The sequence below is a fragment of the Danio rerio genome, chromosome 11 (genome assembly GCF_049306965.1).
Source record: "Danio rerio strain Tuebingen ecotype United States chromosome 11, GRCz12tu, whole genome shotgun sequence".
In the NCBI taxonomy this organism is placed as follows: Eukaryota; Metazoa; Chordata; class Actinopteri; order Cypriniformes; family Danionidae; genus Danio; species Danio rerio.
Window position 1 is genome coordinate 42,833,444 of NC_133186.1, and position 16,382 is coordinate 42,849,825.

General features: G+C 34.7%; 1 protein-coding gene across 2 annotated transcripts; it reads right to left on the reverse strand.

The window, feature by feature from the left end:
• Nucleotides 1-809: 809 nt before the first annotated feature.
• On the reverse strand, nt 810-15,764 carry tnfrsf9b (tumor necrosis factor receptor superfamily, member 9b). Of its 2 annotated transcripts, none has more exons than XM_073915453.1 (7): nt 15,298-15,764; nt 10,841-10,960; nt 8,252-8,386; nt 8,097-8,166; nt 7,865-7,986; nt 4,914-5,039; nt 810-3,129 (listed from the first exon to the last, which is right to left on the reverse strand). In XM_073915453.1, the coding sequence occupies exons 1-7, from the start codon at nt 15,422-15,424 to the stop codon at nt 2,987-2,989; spliced, it is 843 nt and encodes a 280-aa protein (XP_073771554.1). In that variant the 5' UTR covers nt 15,425-15,764; the 3' UTR covers nt 810-2,986. The 2 variants fall into 2 exon arrangements, with proteins under 2 accessions (XP_073771554.1, NP_001313387.1); NM_001326458.1 differs by having other exon boundaries at nt 2,450-3,132; nt 15,298-15,559.
• Between the last annotated feature and the right edge of the window lie 618 nt (nt 15,765-16,382).

Consider the following 16,382-nt stretch of genomic DNA (forward strand, 5'->3'; position numbering starts at 1 on the left):
TCAAAACACAGTACATGCCAATATACGTGTTCAGGGGCCCTGTGGCACAGCTTTCCTCAAAATGAAGAGGATGACATGGAAAATGCCTTATCAAGTGTTTCCTTATTTTTATCACAGTTACATTTCTGCTTGCATTAGTTTTTGTTTAAATTCTTTTAAAATAAAATGTATTCTTTACATCCAACATCTATTCCAGAGGTGCCTTATAGTGGTGTAAACCCCTTTACAAGGGGTGTTACCCCTGTGTAAACTCTAGCCACCCCTGTGGCCAACCGATATGATTTTGCTGTTGACATTATTTATTTAAATCTACTTACATAAATGCAATACAATGCAATATTTCAATAAATAAATAGCAGCCACTAAATTATTGTGGATTGATTGGTGCCACTGACGTAGCTGGCCTCTTCTGGCCACCCCTAAGCAAATTTTCAGGGGGGCAACACTGGTCTATTCTCTGTCTTTAAATGTTTGAAACTGAAAATATCTCATCATATAACACAACCAAAAATGTTATGGTTTATTAGATTAAACATTTAATATGTAAGTCTATTTTAGTATTTTGGTTATTGTTATTAAACAGTGCAGCAATATGAATCATATCAAAAAGCATGAAAGGAAGAGGTAACACGACACAAATTGTGAGTTTGCATATAATCTCTGAGAGCGCTCAAGAAAATTTGTGTGTGAGCAGTGCATATTTGAGAGCGAGAGAAAATTTGAGAAGTCGCAATCAGTTTTGTCCACAAACAGAGGAAATCCGTGCACGAGCATCACACAAGGTAGAGAGCAAAGCTCTTCAACGTTATGTGAAGAAAACAACTTTATTGTTTGTATGAAGTAGCCTACTTCATTAACAATATGTGCTACAGTACCATTTTACATTGCTGCTAGACAGATTTGCAACTCCATCTCTTTAGCACACACGAGATTCAATTGACAAAATTCCAATTTCACTCAATTTAACTTTGCAGCATATACAGGAGTTGGTCTACTGCTACCACATTGAGGTTATGTAATTTTGGTTAATCACAAGTTGATCACCGAAGACATAACATAGCACAACTAAACTTAATGAATTAGACAGCAGTAGACCTGCAATTTCTGTGTGATGTGAGGCAAAATGGAGTCTTTTTTTGGTGGAACTCGTTCTTGTGCATTATGCTGTGGAGACGAGACGCAGCACTGTTCAGTACTTTTTCAGAAAATTGCATTTGTATTTTTATATATCTAAGCAATGTTCTTTAATAAAAAAAGGTTTGTTTAATTAATACAGATCTTACAACCATACCTAATCTGTATATATTTTATTTTTCTGTTAAAAAGACTCGAAAAGACTCGAAAATCAAACTGCAGGACTTTGGACTTGACTTGAGACTTGTTGCCTTTGACTCGGGACTTGACTCGGGACTTGCCTGTCTTGACTCGGGACTTGACTCGGGACTTGAGGGCAATGAATTGAGACTTACTTGTGACTTGCCAAACAATGACTTGGTCCCACCTCTGATGGATACAGCAGAATACTGTAGTAAACTAGTAAACCGTAATAAATACTGTAACATTAGGGGTGCATTATGATGGTGTATAATTATAGCTCAGAAAACAAGCATTTTGAACAATTTATTCATAACTACAGTTGTGTTGTACCACAGCAACAATCTAATAACTACGACAGTTAATTCAAGTAATTATCTCTAATATGCTTCCAAATACTGTAGTAACTACTATTCATGTAACCTAATAGCTTATACAGTACCTACTGCCTCGATGACAGGCAAATACAGTTGAAGTCAGAATTATTAGCCCCGTTAAATTATTAGACCGCTTGTTTATTTTTTCCCCAATTTCTGTTTAAGGGAGAGAAGATTTTTTCAACACATTTCTAAACATAATAATTTTAATAACTTATTTCTAACAACTAATTTATTTTATCTTTGCCGTGATGACTGTAAATAATATTTTAAATGATATTTTTAAGACACTTCTATACAGCTTAAAGTGACATTTAAAGGCTTAACTAGGTTAATTAAGTTAACTAGGCAGGTTAGGGGAATTAGGCAAGTTATTGTATAACAGTGGTTTGTTTTGTAGACTATCAAGAAAAAATATAGCTTAAAGAGGCTAATAATTTTGTCCCTAAAATGGTTCATAAAAAATTCAAAACTGCTTTTATTCTAGCCAAAATAAAATAAATAAGACTTTCTCCAGAAGAAAAAATATTATCAGACATACTGTAAAAATGTCCTTGCTCTGTTGAACACCATTTGGAAATTATTTAAAAAAGAAGAAAAAAAAATAGAAGGGGGCTAATAATTCTGACTTCAACTGTATATAGTAGTTCAGTAGAAAACCCATCCCTCTTCATGATATAAAGATCATGCCCAACATATGTGGTTATTTTCTATTTATATCTCCTTTGAAATATGGTATAACTTGCACAAATACAGACTTTCCTCTGTCTCCCATTCAGTTTTTACTTCCTGTTCTCCATCTGAATTACACAAGTCACCAAATCCATGTGATTGAAAACAACTTATACAATGATTTGCCTAATTACCCTAATTAATCTAGTCAAGCCTTTAAATGTAACTTTATCTGAATACTAGTATCCTGAAAAATATCTGGTCCAATATTGTTTACTGTCATCATGATAAAGATAAAATAAATCAGTTATTAGAAATCAGTTATTAAAACTATTATGTTTACAAGTGTGTTGAAGAAATCTGAACAATAATTTGGGGAAAAGATATATACAGGAGGACTAATAATTCAGACTTGACCTGTGCATTAAAATGTAATTTTTGAATAGGAATACGCATTAAACTAAGCACTTCATTTGGACAATATTAAAGGCAAACTCTGAGATTCCAGATTTCCCAACGGCCAAATATGAGTCTATCCTTATAAACTATACATCTATTGAAGGCTTATTTATTCAGCTGACCCTTAAGACTGGCTTTGTGGTCCAGGGTCACGCTTGTGTTCCTCATGGCTGGAGCGGGCCGATGTCCTGAGAGAGCAGTGAGGACTGTGAGCTCTGACTGCTGCTGCTGCTGCTGCTGCCACCGCGCTCCTGCTGGGGGAAACAGAAACTGCTCTCCTCTGAAACCGTCTCTGCATTCGCTGCTTCTGCTGAGAAAAACACACACACATGCATGACACAAGGAAAGAGTCAAATAATTCAGTCATTTAATTCAGGTTTAAAAAAAAAAAAAAAGAGTCATTATAATCCTCAAAGTTTATTGATTATTAAAAAAGGCAATGCATTAGAATTACATTTACATTTACATTTAGTCATTTAGCAGACGCTTTTATCCAAAGCGACTTACAAATGAGGACAAGGGAGCAATTTACACAACTAAGAGCAACAATGAATAAGTACTAAAGGCAAGTTTCAGGTCTGTAAAGTCTAAGAAGGGAAGTGTTAGTAGTTTTTTTTTTTTTTTTGTTTGTTTTTTTTGTACAGTTAGTGTGATATTCAAATAGGCAATTGCAGATTAGGAAGTGAAGTGGAGACTAAATAGTTGAGTTTTTAGAATTAACAAATTACTGTCATCTGACTACGAATAACCCCACTCTTTCCTCTGCAAGATTACTGCAGTTGACTGAGTGAGTTTTAAATAGTATTTAATTGCATCATTATTTATTTATATTAGTTTTTATTTATTATTTCTGGAAAGTAGTTCATATAATTAAGAAGGCGACAACACCAAAGCTTAAAAAAATACCAGTTTATTAAATTAAAATGGCTGGAAAAGAAATATAATGTAATGTGTGTATTTATTTATGCAGTATAGCGCATTTATCTTGTATGATAAAATGGGAGGGTCTCTCCACACCACCACCACCAGTGTGCAGCATCCACTTGGATGATGTGACGGCAGCCACAGGACAACTAAAGTAATTATTAACTTAGCATCTCAAATCAGTCCATTGAGTGACATTTATTTATTTATTTATTTTCATTTATTTATTCATTTATTCATTCATTTATGTATGTATTTATTTATTTATTTATTTTTAAAGGCATTTATTTATTCATTAATAGTTCATTCATTTATTTTTTTCATTTATTCATTTATTTATTAATTCTTTTATGTATTTATTTATTAATGCATTCATTTATTTATCTATTCAATAATTCATTCATTCATTCATTCATTCAATCAATCATTTATCTATTCATTTATTAATTTTCATTCATTTGTCTATTTATTTATTTATTACTTTGTTAATTAGAAGATTTTTATTAAAAATTTGTTTTTTCATCACTCGTTTTTTTTTATGAAAAAATTGGGAATCCAGCTAATAGAGAATTTATTTACATGACTCAAAACTATTTAGATTCCTTAAAAATCTGAGTCGGAAATAAAATAATATAAATAAAACCCTTATAACTCTTTATGAGCATGTAATCAAACATAAGTCAAACACGGCCTTTTTCTTTATTTGAAAAAGAAAATAAATAAATAAAACATTTTAATAACAAACATAGGATCTCGAAGCAATATAATAGCAATATAAAAACCATATATTGTCACTGATTTTTGGATTCTTTACACAGAACTTTTAAAGCTATACACACACACACACACACACACACACGCACACACACACACACACACACACACAGACATATATATATATATATATATGTGTGTTTGTGTGTGTGTGTTTGTGTGTGTGTGTGTGTGTTTTCTACATTACAATTAAATTATACTTTCAAGTAATGCCTTACTATACATTTTTTTTTCGATGTATAAGTGATTTAATTAGAGTAACTAATTGCTGTCCAACCCAATTTCCCCAAACCAGAAGTGCAACCCATGATTTGAAACTCCCCAGAAAAAGCTGCCTATTGTGTATGGATTATTATTTTATTAGTATTATTATTATTTATTTATTTTTTTTACCAGCGAGAGGATTCCTTCTTTCTTTCTGTCCGTCTTTTCTTCTCCTCCACTCCAGCAGGATGAAGGTGGCCACAGGGAAGGAGATGCAGAGAAGCCCAAAGATGATGATTATTATGGTGGAGACCGCTGTGGTGAAGAGAAAGCGTGAGTCAGCCTCGTCATGTGATCTTTGACGATGCCCATTGAAACAACTGTTGAGGTTTATGGGTTTAAGGCCACGTCTATTCAAAGCTGACCTTTTACACACATCAATGGAATGAGTCATGAAGGTTAAATGAATAATTTTAGTTTTCTAATCATACACTTGATGTGGGTAAATTCTTAGTTTCTCTGTATTCATAGTTCAGAATTCGAGGAAAGTAATGTTTATTTGCTTCGTAAACTACTGATCACATCTCTTTTTCTAATTCTAAATTAAAAACATGTCAAAGGTGTTTCCCAGTACTGGGTTGCGGCTGGAAGGGCTGTGTAAAACATATGCAACTTTTTACACACAACAGTACGTCATTAGAATCTATCAAGGACAATGAATCATGAATCACGGTTATAGTGACACGGTGGCTCAGTGGTTAGAACTGTCACCTCACAGCAAGAAGGTCACTGGTTTAAACCCCGGCTGGGTCAGTTGGCATTTCTGTGTGGAAGACATATGCTATAGTGGAATTGAATAAGCTAAAGTGTCTGTAGTGTATGAGAGTTCGATTCTTGGCTCAAAGTCCTTTGCCGATCCATCCCTTATCTCTTTCCTGTCTGTATAATCTCCACTGTCCTGTCCCAATAAAGGTGAAAACCACAAAAAAAATAATATATAAAAAAAAAAACATATGATGGATAAGTTGGCGGTTCATTCTGCTGTGGCGACCCCTGATGAATAAACGGGCTAAGCTGTAAAGAAAATGAATGAATAAATTGCTGGTAGTGTATGAGTGTGTGTGTGAATAAGAGTGTGTATAGATGTTTCCCAATACTGGGTTGTGGCTGGAAGGGCATCCGCTGTGTAACATATGCTGGAATAGTTGTTGGTTCATTCCGCTGTGGCGACCCTTGATAAATAAGGAACTAAGACGAAGGAAAATAAATGAATGAATGAACAATATTCACTCAGCAATGGGTTTAAAAAAAAAAAAAAAGGGCAACGCAGCATGAGGTCTAAGTGATGCAATATTATAAACATATTTATAAACCCAATAGAAACAGGAAAACACCATAAGCACTTGAACATATACCATATAATTCAGGATATCTGGACACAGCCACAAGCGCCTCTTCCGCTATGATCAAAATAAAATAAATCAGCTGTTATGCCAACTTTCTACTATAAACAGAAGCTTAAAACTGTTGCCCCGCCTCCAAGCTCTTCTGATTGGTCTACTGCTGTGGAACTGACAGTGATGAGCTGTGCTGTGTTAGAAAGTTGAAGATCTTTCATCTTGACACAGCGTCTAAATAAACACGGCACTCACATACAAAAAAAACGTCATAACTATTGAAAATCATGTCAAAAAACTGCCTCGTTTCATTTGAGAAATATTGCTGAGTTACGAAGTATGCTATCCATCTCAGATGCAGACTAGTCCATGCTTTTATGACTTCAAGGTTGGATTACTGTAATGCTCTGTACAAAACGCAGCTGCCAGAGTTCTTACCAGGTCTAGAAAATATGATCATATCACCCCAACTTTATCCTCCTTACACTGACTGCCTGTTAAGTTTCGTATTGATTTTAAAATATTGCTTTTTAACTATAAAGCTTTAAATAATCTAGCTCCTGTTTATCTAACCAACCTTCTGTCTTGCTACAATCCAGCTCGCTCTTTAAGATCTCAAAACTCAGGGCTTCTGGTAATACCTAGAACAGCAAAGTCGAGTAAAGGAGGACGAGCCTTCTCATTTATGGCTCCTAAACTCTGGAATAGCCTTCCTGATAACGTCCGAGGCTCAGACACACTCTCGCAGTTCAAAACTAGATTAAAGACCTATCTTTTTGATGCACATGTGTGCTCCATGCATCTTGTTTTTATACATGAACAGCAACTACACTGATTATTCTCTTTATTCTCTATTTTGGACTCTCAGTAGTGATTATTAAACTGTGAACTGAACTGAACTGAACTGAACTGAACTGAACTGAACTGAACTGAAATTAAACTCTGAAAACTGAACTGTCACTGGTTCAATTCACTATAATCTTCTATGTAAAGCTGCTTTGACACATTCTACAGTGTAAAAGCGCTATAGAAATAAAGATGAATTGAATTGAATGCTGAAAAACTACAGAAAAGTAGCGCCTTGGAGAGGAAAAACTCATTTTATGTGAATGACCCCTAAAACTTCATTCATTCATTTTCTAGTCTGCTTAGTCCTTTTATTAATTTAGTCCCTTTATTAATCCGAGGTCGCCACAGAGGAAAGAACCACCAACTTATCCAGCACATTTTTACGCAGCGAATGCCCTAGCAGCCGCAACCCATCTCTGTTAAACATTCACACACACACACACACACGCACGCACGCACGCACGCACGCACGCACACACACACACACACTGACAATTTAGCCTGCCCAATTCACCTGTACCGCATGTCTTTGGACTGTGGGGGAAACCCACGCAAACGCAGGGAGAACATGCAAACTCCACACAGAAAAGCCAAGTGACCCAGCTCGAACATGCGACCCAGTGACCTTCTTGTTGTGAGGCGACAGCACTACTTACTGTGCCACTGCGTCGCCCCCTAAAACTATATATATATATATATATATATATATATATATATATATATATATATATATATATATATATATATATATATATATATATATATATATATATAAATAAAGAAACTGACCTCACTGATGATACTTTAATCTCATCAGAACCTCATTAGTGAGGTCAGATTAAACATGACCACTATCATGACCACAAATGTCTTTTATATTTCTGTCATACATACTTCCAATGTCTGCATCATTTCTTGTCACGTTTTTCCATGGTTTGGTGACAGCTGTCAGGCCGCAGATCACATCTGAAGAAGCAGTTCCAGCAGCGATGATCTGATGATCTGGCTGTGTACATCTGTGGGTTCAGAGATAAAGCATTTATCATGCTGAGATGTATCACAGTTTGAGATGTAAAACTTTTTGTATATATTGATGGACATATAGAGATGTTAAAATCCATCATACTTGGTCCAGTTGACACAGTTGTGATGAGTCTTGTCATTGTATGTCCCTGGAGGACACGGCTCACATTGTCCTGAAATCATTAATTAAAGCTCATTCAGTCAGATGGATAATAGTTACTAATATCAAAAGATTAAAAATGATCTAAGCAGGCTTACTTCCTTTGGGCTGTTCTCCTTTGCCACACACTTTATTGCAGAAAGAGCACCTGTGATCTGAACATTGATATCCTTCTTTACAAGCACAAACAGTGTCGCTGCTGGCGGTGCAGTTCGTTTTTACCCGCATGAGACCTACGAAGAGGACAGGAAAGAAACTTCTTCAAAATAAAAACAACATCTCCAGCAGTATAGTGTGGATTGAATATAGATCCGGCAGCTAGCTCTCTGCAACTCTCACATGGTCGCCCACTGAAGCTAAGCAGGGTTGCGCCCGGTCAGTACCTGGATGGGAGACCACATGGGAAAGCTAGGTTTCTGCCGGAAGTGGTGTTAGTGAGGCCAGCAGGGGGCGCCCAGCCTATTGTCTGTGTGGGTCCTAATGCCCCAGTATAGTGATGGGGACACTATACTGTCAATGAGTGAGCACCGTTTTTCGGATGAGATGTTAAACAGAAGTCCTGACTCTCTGTGGTCACAAAAAATCCCAGGATGTCCTTTGAAAAAGAGTAGGGGTTTCACCCTGGCATCCTGGCCAAATTTGCCCATTGGCCTCAGTCAATCATGGCCTCCTAACTCATATCATAATTAGCTTCATCACACAGTCTCCTCTCCACCAATCAGCTGGTGTGTGTTGTGCGTTCTGGCACAAAATGGCTGCCATCGCGTCATCCAGGTGGATTGTGTAAAGCGCTTTCAGTGCCCAGAAAAGCGTTATATAAATGCAAGGAATTATTATTGTTATTATTATTATTATTATTAATTAGATTTAAATGAAACTGTAATGTTTGGTGTACACAGGTACTGCTGAAGTAGAGATTAAATCTTCAACACTGGAAAGATTATGAAAATAAATATGTATTCTATTAAAACATAGATCAAAGATGAAAGAACAATCAAATATTTTTTTGTCATCAACTACCCTCCATATTTTGATTATGTGTAAATACAACCTCTGATGTTTTTAGACATATATTCCAACAAACCATTGCATTGCATATGCAAATATTGTCTCGAAAAAGCTATTTAATTGGCTGTTGGTGGACTGACAGGGTCAAACTAACTGTGTTCACTGGTAATCTATTTTTACACGTTTCATTTAAAGCGTTTTGGCATCATTGTTTCTCCATAATTGTATGGTGTGCAAATACAACCTCTGATGTTTGTATACATATGTTCCAAGAGAATACTGCATTACATATGAAAATATGGTCTTACATACAGCAATTTAATTGGCTGTTAAGGCACTGACAGAGCCAAACTGTATATTCTGACCATCAAGTTTCATAAGATTAATTTAAAGTCTTTTGGCATCAACTGCCCCCCATATTTATACGGTGTGTAAATACAATCTCTGATGTTTGTATACATGTATTCCAACATACCGTTGCATTACATATGCAAATATTGTCTCAAAGAAAGCCATTTAATTGGCTGTTGTTGGACTGACGTGGTGAAACTGTTCACTGCTAATCTACTTTTACACTTTTCATTTATAGTGTTTTGGCATCATTGTTTCTCCATATTTAGATTGTGAGTAAATACAACCTCTAATGTTTATGTACATGTGTTCTAAAATACCATTGCATTGCATATGCAAATAGAGTCTTAAATACAGCAGTTTCATTGGCTGTTAATGCTTTAAAACAGCCCAACTGTGTGCACCGCTCATCAATTTTCACATGTTTTGTTAAAGGATTTTTGACATCAATTTATCTCCATATTTGGAGGTTGTGTAAATACAACCTCTAATTTTCGTATACATATATTCAAATAGAATATTGTATGACATATGCAAATATGGTCTTAAATACAACATTTTAATTGGCTATTGATGCACTAACTGGGTCAAACTATGTGTGCTGACCACTGTATTCACTAGATTTGTTTAAAGTGTTTTGGCATCAACTGCCTTCTATAGTTGTATGGTGTCCAAATACAATCTCTGATGTTTATATATATATATATTCCAACAGAATACTGCATTACATATCTAAATATGGTCTTACATACAGCAATTTAATAGGCTGTTAAGCCACAGACAGTGCTAAACTGTATAGGCTGACCATAAAATGTCATAACATTAATTTTTAAGTCTTTTGGCACCAACTGCCCCCCATATTTATATGGTGTGTAAATACCAAATATCCCAACAGACCATTGCATTCCATATGCAAGTAAAGTCTCTAATGCAGGAGTGCTATTGGCTGTTGTTGCACGGACATAGTCAAACTTTGAATGGACCATTACATTTCACAAGTTTCATTCAAAGTGTTTTGTCCCAAATTGCCCTCCATATTTGAACAGTGATTAATGACATTAATAGTATAGGATGTTTCGGATAGGAGGATAAGCAAACAAATATTCAGCATGTGCTGTCAATTATTATATTATAACCAGCAATATATATGAGCATGCCAATATAACAATATAATATCATGTAATTAAAAACATAACATCTGAAATTTATATACATAAATCCCAATGATCCATTGCATTACAAATGTAAATATATTACAAATTTAGCACGTTTTGTTTTGGCACTGATTGCGCTCCATATGTGTATGCAGATTTGGACATATGCTGTACCTATACACTGGGAGCATCTCTTACAGGACCGCTCCGTTGGATTGGCGATGAAGGTGTCTTTTTCACATGGAGAGCACAAATCTTTAGGGTCTAAACCACACTTTTTGACTAAACGGTTTCCTGCAACAGAAACACACATGATGGATTGATTAGTCATGCAAATATGAAAATATATATCATACCTTGTTCTTATATTTAGATATTAAGACGGTGAGCAGAATTAAAACCTATTCAGTTACATTCTGACCCAGCTGAAGTACAAAACAAGGGCAGAGATTTAGGTTAGGAAACAAAACTGTAAAAACTTCTAAATACACATATTTTTCAGATTTTTGTACAATTTTTCTTCTAAAAAAATAAAATAAACTATTATTTATAAGATAAAATAGCTATTTGACAACAGTTTATGTTTTATGGTCTGATGTATGTGTAACATATTCAATTCATTCATTCATTTTCTTTTTGAGTTAGTCCCTTTAATAAACCGGGGTCGCCACAGCGGAATGAACCACCAACTTATCCAGCATATGTTTTACGCAGCGGATGCCCTTCCAGCTGCAACCCATCACTGGGAAACACCCATACACTCATTCACACAGATACACTACGGACAATTTTCTAACTTACTGAAATCACCTATATCACATGTCCTTGTACTGTAGGGGGAAACCCATGCGAACACAGGGAGAACATGCAAACTCCACACAGAAATGCCAACTGATTTAGCCGAGGCTTGAATTAGTGACCTTCTTGCTATGAGGCAGCAGTGCGACCCACTGTGTCACCGCATTCATTATTTTAATTCATATTTTGCAAACAAATTTTTTAAATGTTAAAATGTTATTAAATCTACTTGGAAAGATTTTCTATGTACTTTTAATATGTCTGGTGCAAGGTTTAATATGTGTTAGTTGAGAGTTATTTTTGGGCTCTGGCTCCTTTAAGGAGGACACGCCTGAAAAGCAAGAGTGAAAGAAGAAAAAGGAGGTAGTGAAAAAAGTTTGGCTGTTGCAATGCTGTTGTGAAAGCTGTTGTCGATGCTCCAGATTAAAGGCAAAAGAAAATAATTATCACCAGTGTTTATTATATTGAAGACTCTAGTGTGTGAACAGCAAGTAATAAGGGTTACATATGTGTCAAAAAGCATACGCAATTTATTATTTTTTTTAATTACTTAGGGGAGTTGACATGGTGACTCAGTGGTTAGCACTGTCGCCTCACAGCAAGAAGTTTGCTGGTTTGAGTCCCGGCTGGGTCAGTTGGCATTTCTGTGTGGTGTTTCTATGTTTTCCCCGCGTTTCACATATATATATATATATATATATATATATATATATATATATATATATATATATATATATATATATATATATATGTATATATACACACACACACACACACGTGTGTATGTGTGTATATATATATATATATATATATATATATATATATATATATATATATATATATATATAAATATATATATATATATATATATATATATATATATACATACATTTTCACTTAGGGGTGTACTCACTTTTGTTGCCAGGGGTTCAGCTATTATTGGCTGTATTTGTAGTTATTTTGAGAGGACAATAAATTTACACTACACACTTTACACTGACTTTACTATTCATTGTGTTTAAAGAGTCATTTCTGCAGTGTTGTCCTCACTGCAGGAGTGTACTCACTTTTGTAACATACTGTATATATGTATATGTATACTGTATATATTTTTTTCTCTTTTAAATATTTCCCGAATGATTTTTAACAGAGCAAGGAAATTTTCACGGTAAGTCTGATAGTATTTTTTCTTTTGGAGAAAGTATTATTTGTTTTATTTCAGCAACAATAAAAGCACTTTTTAATTTTTTAAAACCCATTTTTGGGACAAAATTATTAGCCACTTTAAGCAATTTTTATTTTTTTCGATAATCTCCAAAACAAACCATCGTTGTACAATAACTTGCCTAAATACCCTAACCTGCCTAGTTCACCTTATTAACCTAGTTAAGCCTTTGAATGTCACTTTAAGCTGTATAGAAGTGTTTTGAAAAATATCAAGTCAAATGTTATTTACTGTCATCATGGCAATGATAAAATAAATCAGTTATTAGAAATAAGTTTTTAAAGCTATTATGCTTAGAAATGTGTTGAAACAATCTTCCCTCCGTTAAACAAAAATTGGGGAAAAAATAAACAGGGCCGCTAATAATTCAGGGCGGCTAATAATTCTGACTTCAACTGTATATGGTATAAACATGGTAAAGCAAAAACAAATTCATTCACATTCCCTCATTAATGAGAAACTGCGGGTCAGATGTAGTATAGATTTGGTTAAACCTCATTCTTTATCACACATCTACATTTCTTTTCGCTCCACATTATTCATTTCTCAAACCCCCTGACATGTAGGATGAAAGATACTCTCTGTTGTGGTTCGATCACATGATCTCAAGCAGAAACTGTGACGCATTTTACATCAAAGCCTTCATATACTGTATCCTTTACTGTATTCAGATTTATACATGACAGAAATGATTTATGCAGATATTAATGATTTAAAATTATGTAGTCCACTTTGTATTCAGATGTGACTGTAAATTAAAGACAATTACAAAAAGAAGCAACATTGGCAATAAGGTAAACCTATGGCATCTTAATATAAACATTATTTAAATATACAGTTGAAGGCAGAATTAATAGCCCCTCTTTGAATTTTTTTCTGTTTTAATTATTTCCCAAATGATGTTTAACAGAGCAAGGAAATTTTTACAGTATGTCTGATAATATTTTTAATATCTTGTTTGTTTTATTTCAAAATATTTGTTTTATTATAAAATATTTTTTATTAAGCAGTTTTTCATTTTTTTAAAAGCCATTTTAAGGTCAATATTATTAGCCCCTTTAAGTTTTATTTTTTTCTCGATAGTCTACAGAACAAACCATCATTATACAATAACTTGCCTAATTACCCTAACATGCCTAGTTAACCTAGTTAAGCCTTTAAATGTCACTTTAACCACTTAAACTCTTCTGCTATTTGGGGATTTCCGCCTGGATTTTGCCTACCCAAATTTAAAAGCTTCCCAAATCCACATAAAGAGGTGTAAATGCAAAAATTTGGTATCATTTTAAAGAAAACCCTTTGAATTTTCATAAAACACTATTGAAAGTGTTTAAAATAACTGTATATGTTGTCTGTGTTATAATAAACACCTTAAAAAAAAAGAGGCGCTTTTTGTATTTTTTTTTATAAACTCAAATTTGAAAGTGTACTCTTTAGGCTCTGTGTGGTCTAGCGTGCTGTAATTAATTTTGCTGGTTTCTGCACATGTCTGTAATCATAAGGGGAAAAAAAAGGTCTAACATAATCTATGCAAAAGTTATTGTATTCCAACTGATGAGAGGTGCTGTACAAGCCACAGAGACCGATCCTTGTTTACATATTTCACTATTCTTTTGTTTGATCAAACATAATTCACTGTGTTTGGACCACATCAGACATATAAAAGGATTACTTATGCACATCACCTCAAAAACAGAGGAGAATGGCCCTGAAGCGCACAGCATAAGGTGAGAGATGACAGCTGTCTGTGCTATCTGGGGCTGCTTATTGATCATGAATGTATTGTTTACATTTCTGCGCCACGGAAACACTGTGATTCATTCAACAACTGTTTGGCATATGAATATAATTCAGTAAAAAGAATGCTAGAACCGTATGAGCACCGGCAAGAGCTTTCATTTGAGCTATAACTTGTACATGTGTCATATAAAAAAATATGAAAATGAACCAATGTAAAATACCTAGCTCGGGTATCCAAAATACTGTGTATTTAAGTGTAAATAACTTTTATACAGTAGGATAAAAACCAAAGTGATGCATATGTGCATGAAATATAGATTCTACACTTTCAAACGAAACCACTTACGGGGGTCTGGTGCAACGCTAGCCCTTTAAATCTGAAAGCGAAAGTCGATGACGTCAGAGTTTAAGTGGTTCAGCTATATAGAAGTGTCTTGAAAAATATCTAGTCAAATATTATTTACTGTCATCATGGCAAAGATAAAATAAATCAGTTTTAGAGATGAGTTACTAAAACTATTATGATTAGAAATGTGTTGAAGAAATCTGCTCTCCATTAAACAGAAATTGGGGAAAAAATAAACAGTTAATTAATACATTAATAACTTGTACTAACAAGTAAGGTATCTCACATATGAACTCTTGTGACTCATGTTGTAGTTTAAGTTAGTTCATGATTAAGTGTGCACCTTAACTCATCATTAACTCATAATAAAGAAATGTTTAGTGTACATATTAATACATCATTATCCATGTAATGTTCATGTAGTGTTACCTATTTATTTATAAAGCACATTTAAAAACAGCCAAAGTTGACCAAGTGCTGTACATCCTTTATGATTTAACCATCTGAGAAGGAAACACTCACCTGGTTTACAGCTGACACAGCACACTTCGACTTTGTTTACAGTAGAAATATCCCAGTTCTGACATCCAGACTCCAGACTGTGAGCTGCAGCCAGAAGCAGGAGAAGCAGAGCAAACACCATCTCCATCAGCTCCTCACACACGCAGACATACACACACACACTCGTCTCTGATAAAATGAAGATCTACTTCGGTACGCTGCGTCTAAAACTCTTAACCGCTCGCACATAAACCACATCTGAAAGTTCCTAAACGTCACTAGCGCTCCCACACACACACACAGACGCGAGTGAAGATACTGATGATAATGACTCGTCAGATTTCTGTTTTGCTGAGGGTGTTGTGTGCGTATGTGTGCACGTGTGTGAATTTGATGATGATCTGGTTCAAAGTTGCTGGGAGATTCCTTCATTCAATTTTAATATTCAAATGCTGCTGAGAAATAAAGGGGAATCTCAACCGTTGTGCAATCTTTTTGTGCAATCGGTTACTTTTTTTTAAACCTATGTGTGTGTGTGGATATACATATGTGAAAGCGTTAGCTCCGTCACCGATTTATTATTTATTTGCTACTTTAATGTTTTAGATCATCAAACTAATTTAATTATTAGTCAAAGATAACACAAGTAAACACATCATGCAGTTTTTAAATGAAGCTTTTTATTATTAAGGGAAATCAAAATTCAAAACTACATAGCCCTTTGTGAAAAAGTGTTTACCCCCTAAACTTATATTATTGGGGCACCATTAGCAGCAACAACTGCAATCAAGCATTTTCCATAACTTGCAATGAGTCTGTTACAGAAATGTGGAGGAATTGTGGCCCACTCAACTCTGCACAATTGTAGTAATTTATCCATACTGGCGGGTTTCCGAGAAAGAACCATATTTTTAAATTCATGTCACAGCATCTCAATTGCATTCAGGTCAGGATTTGACTAGGCCAATCCAAAGTCTTGACTAATATTTACACTTTACCTCTTAATAAGTCATGCCACTGAATCTCAATTGTATTCAGGTCAGGACTTTGACTAGGCCACTCCAAAGTCTTGACTAATATTTACACTTCGAGTATTAATTAGTCAT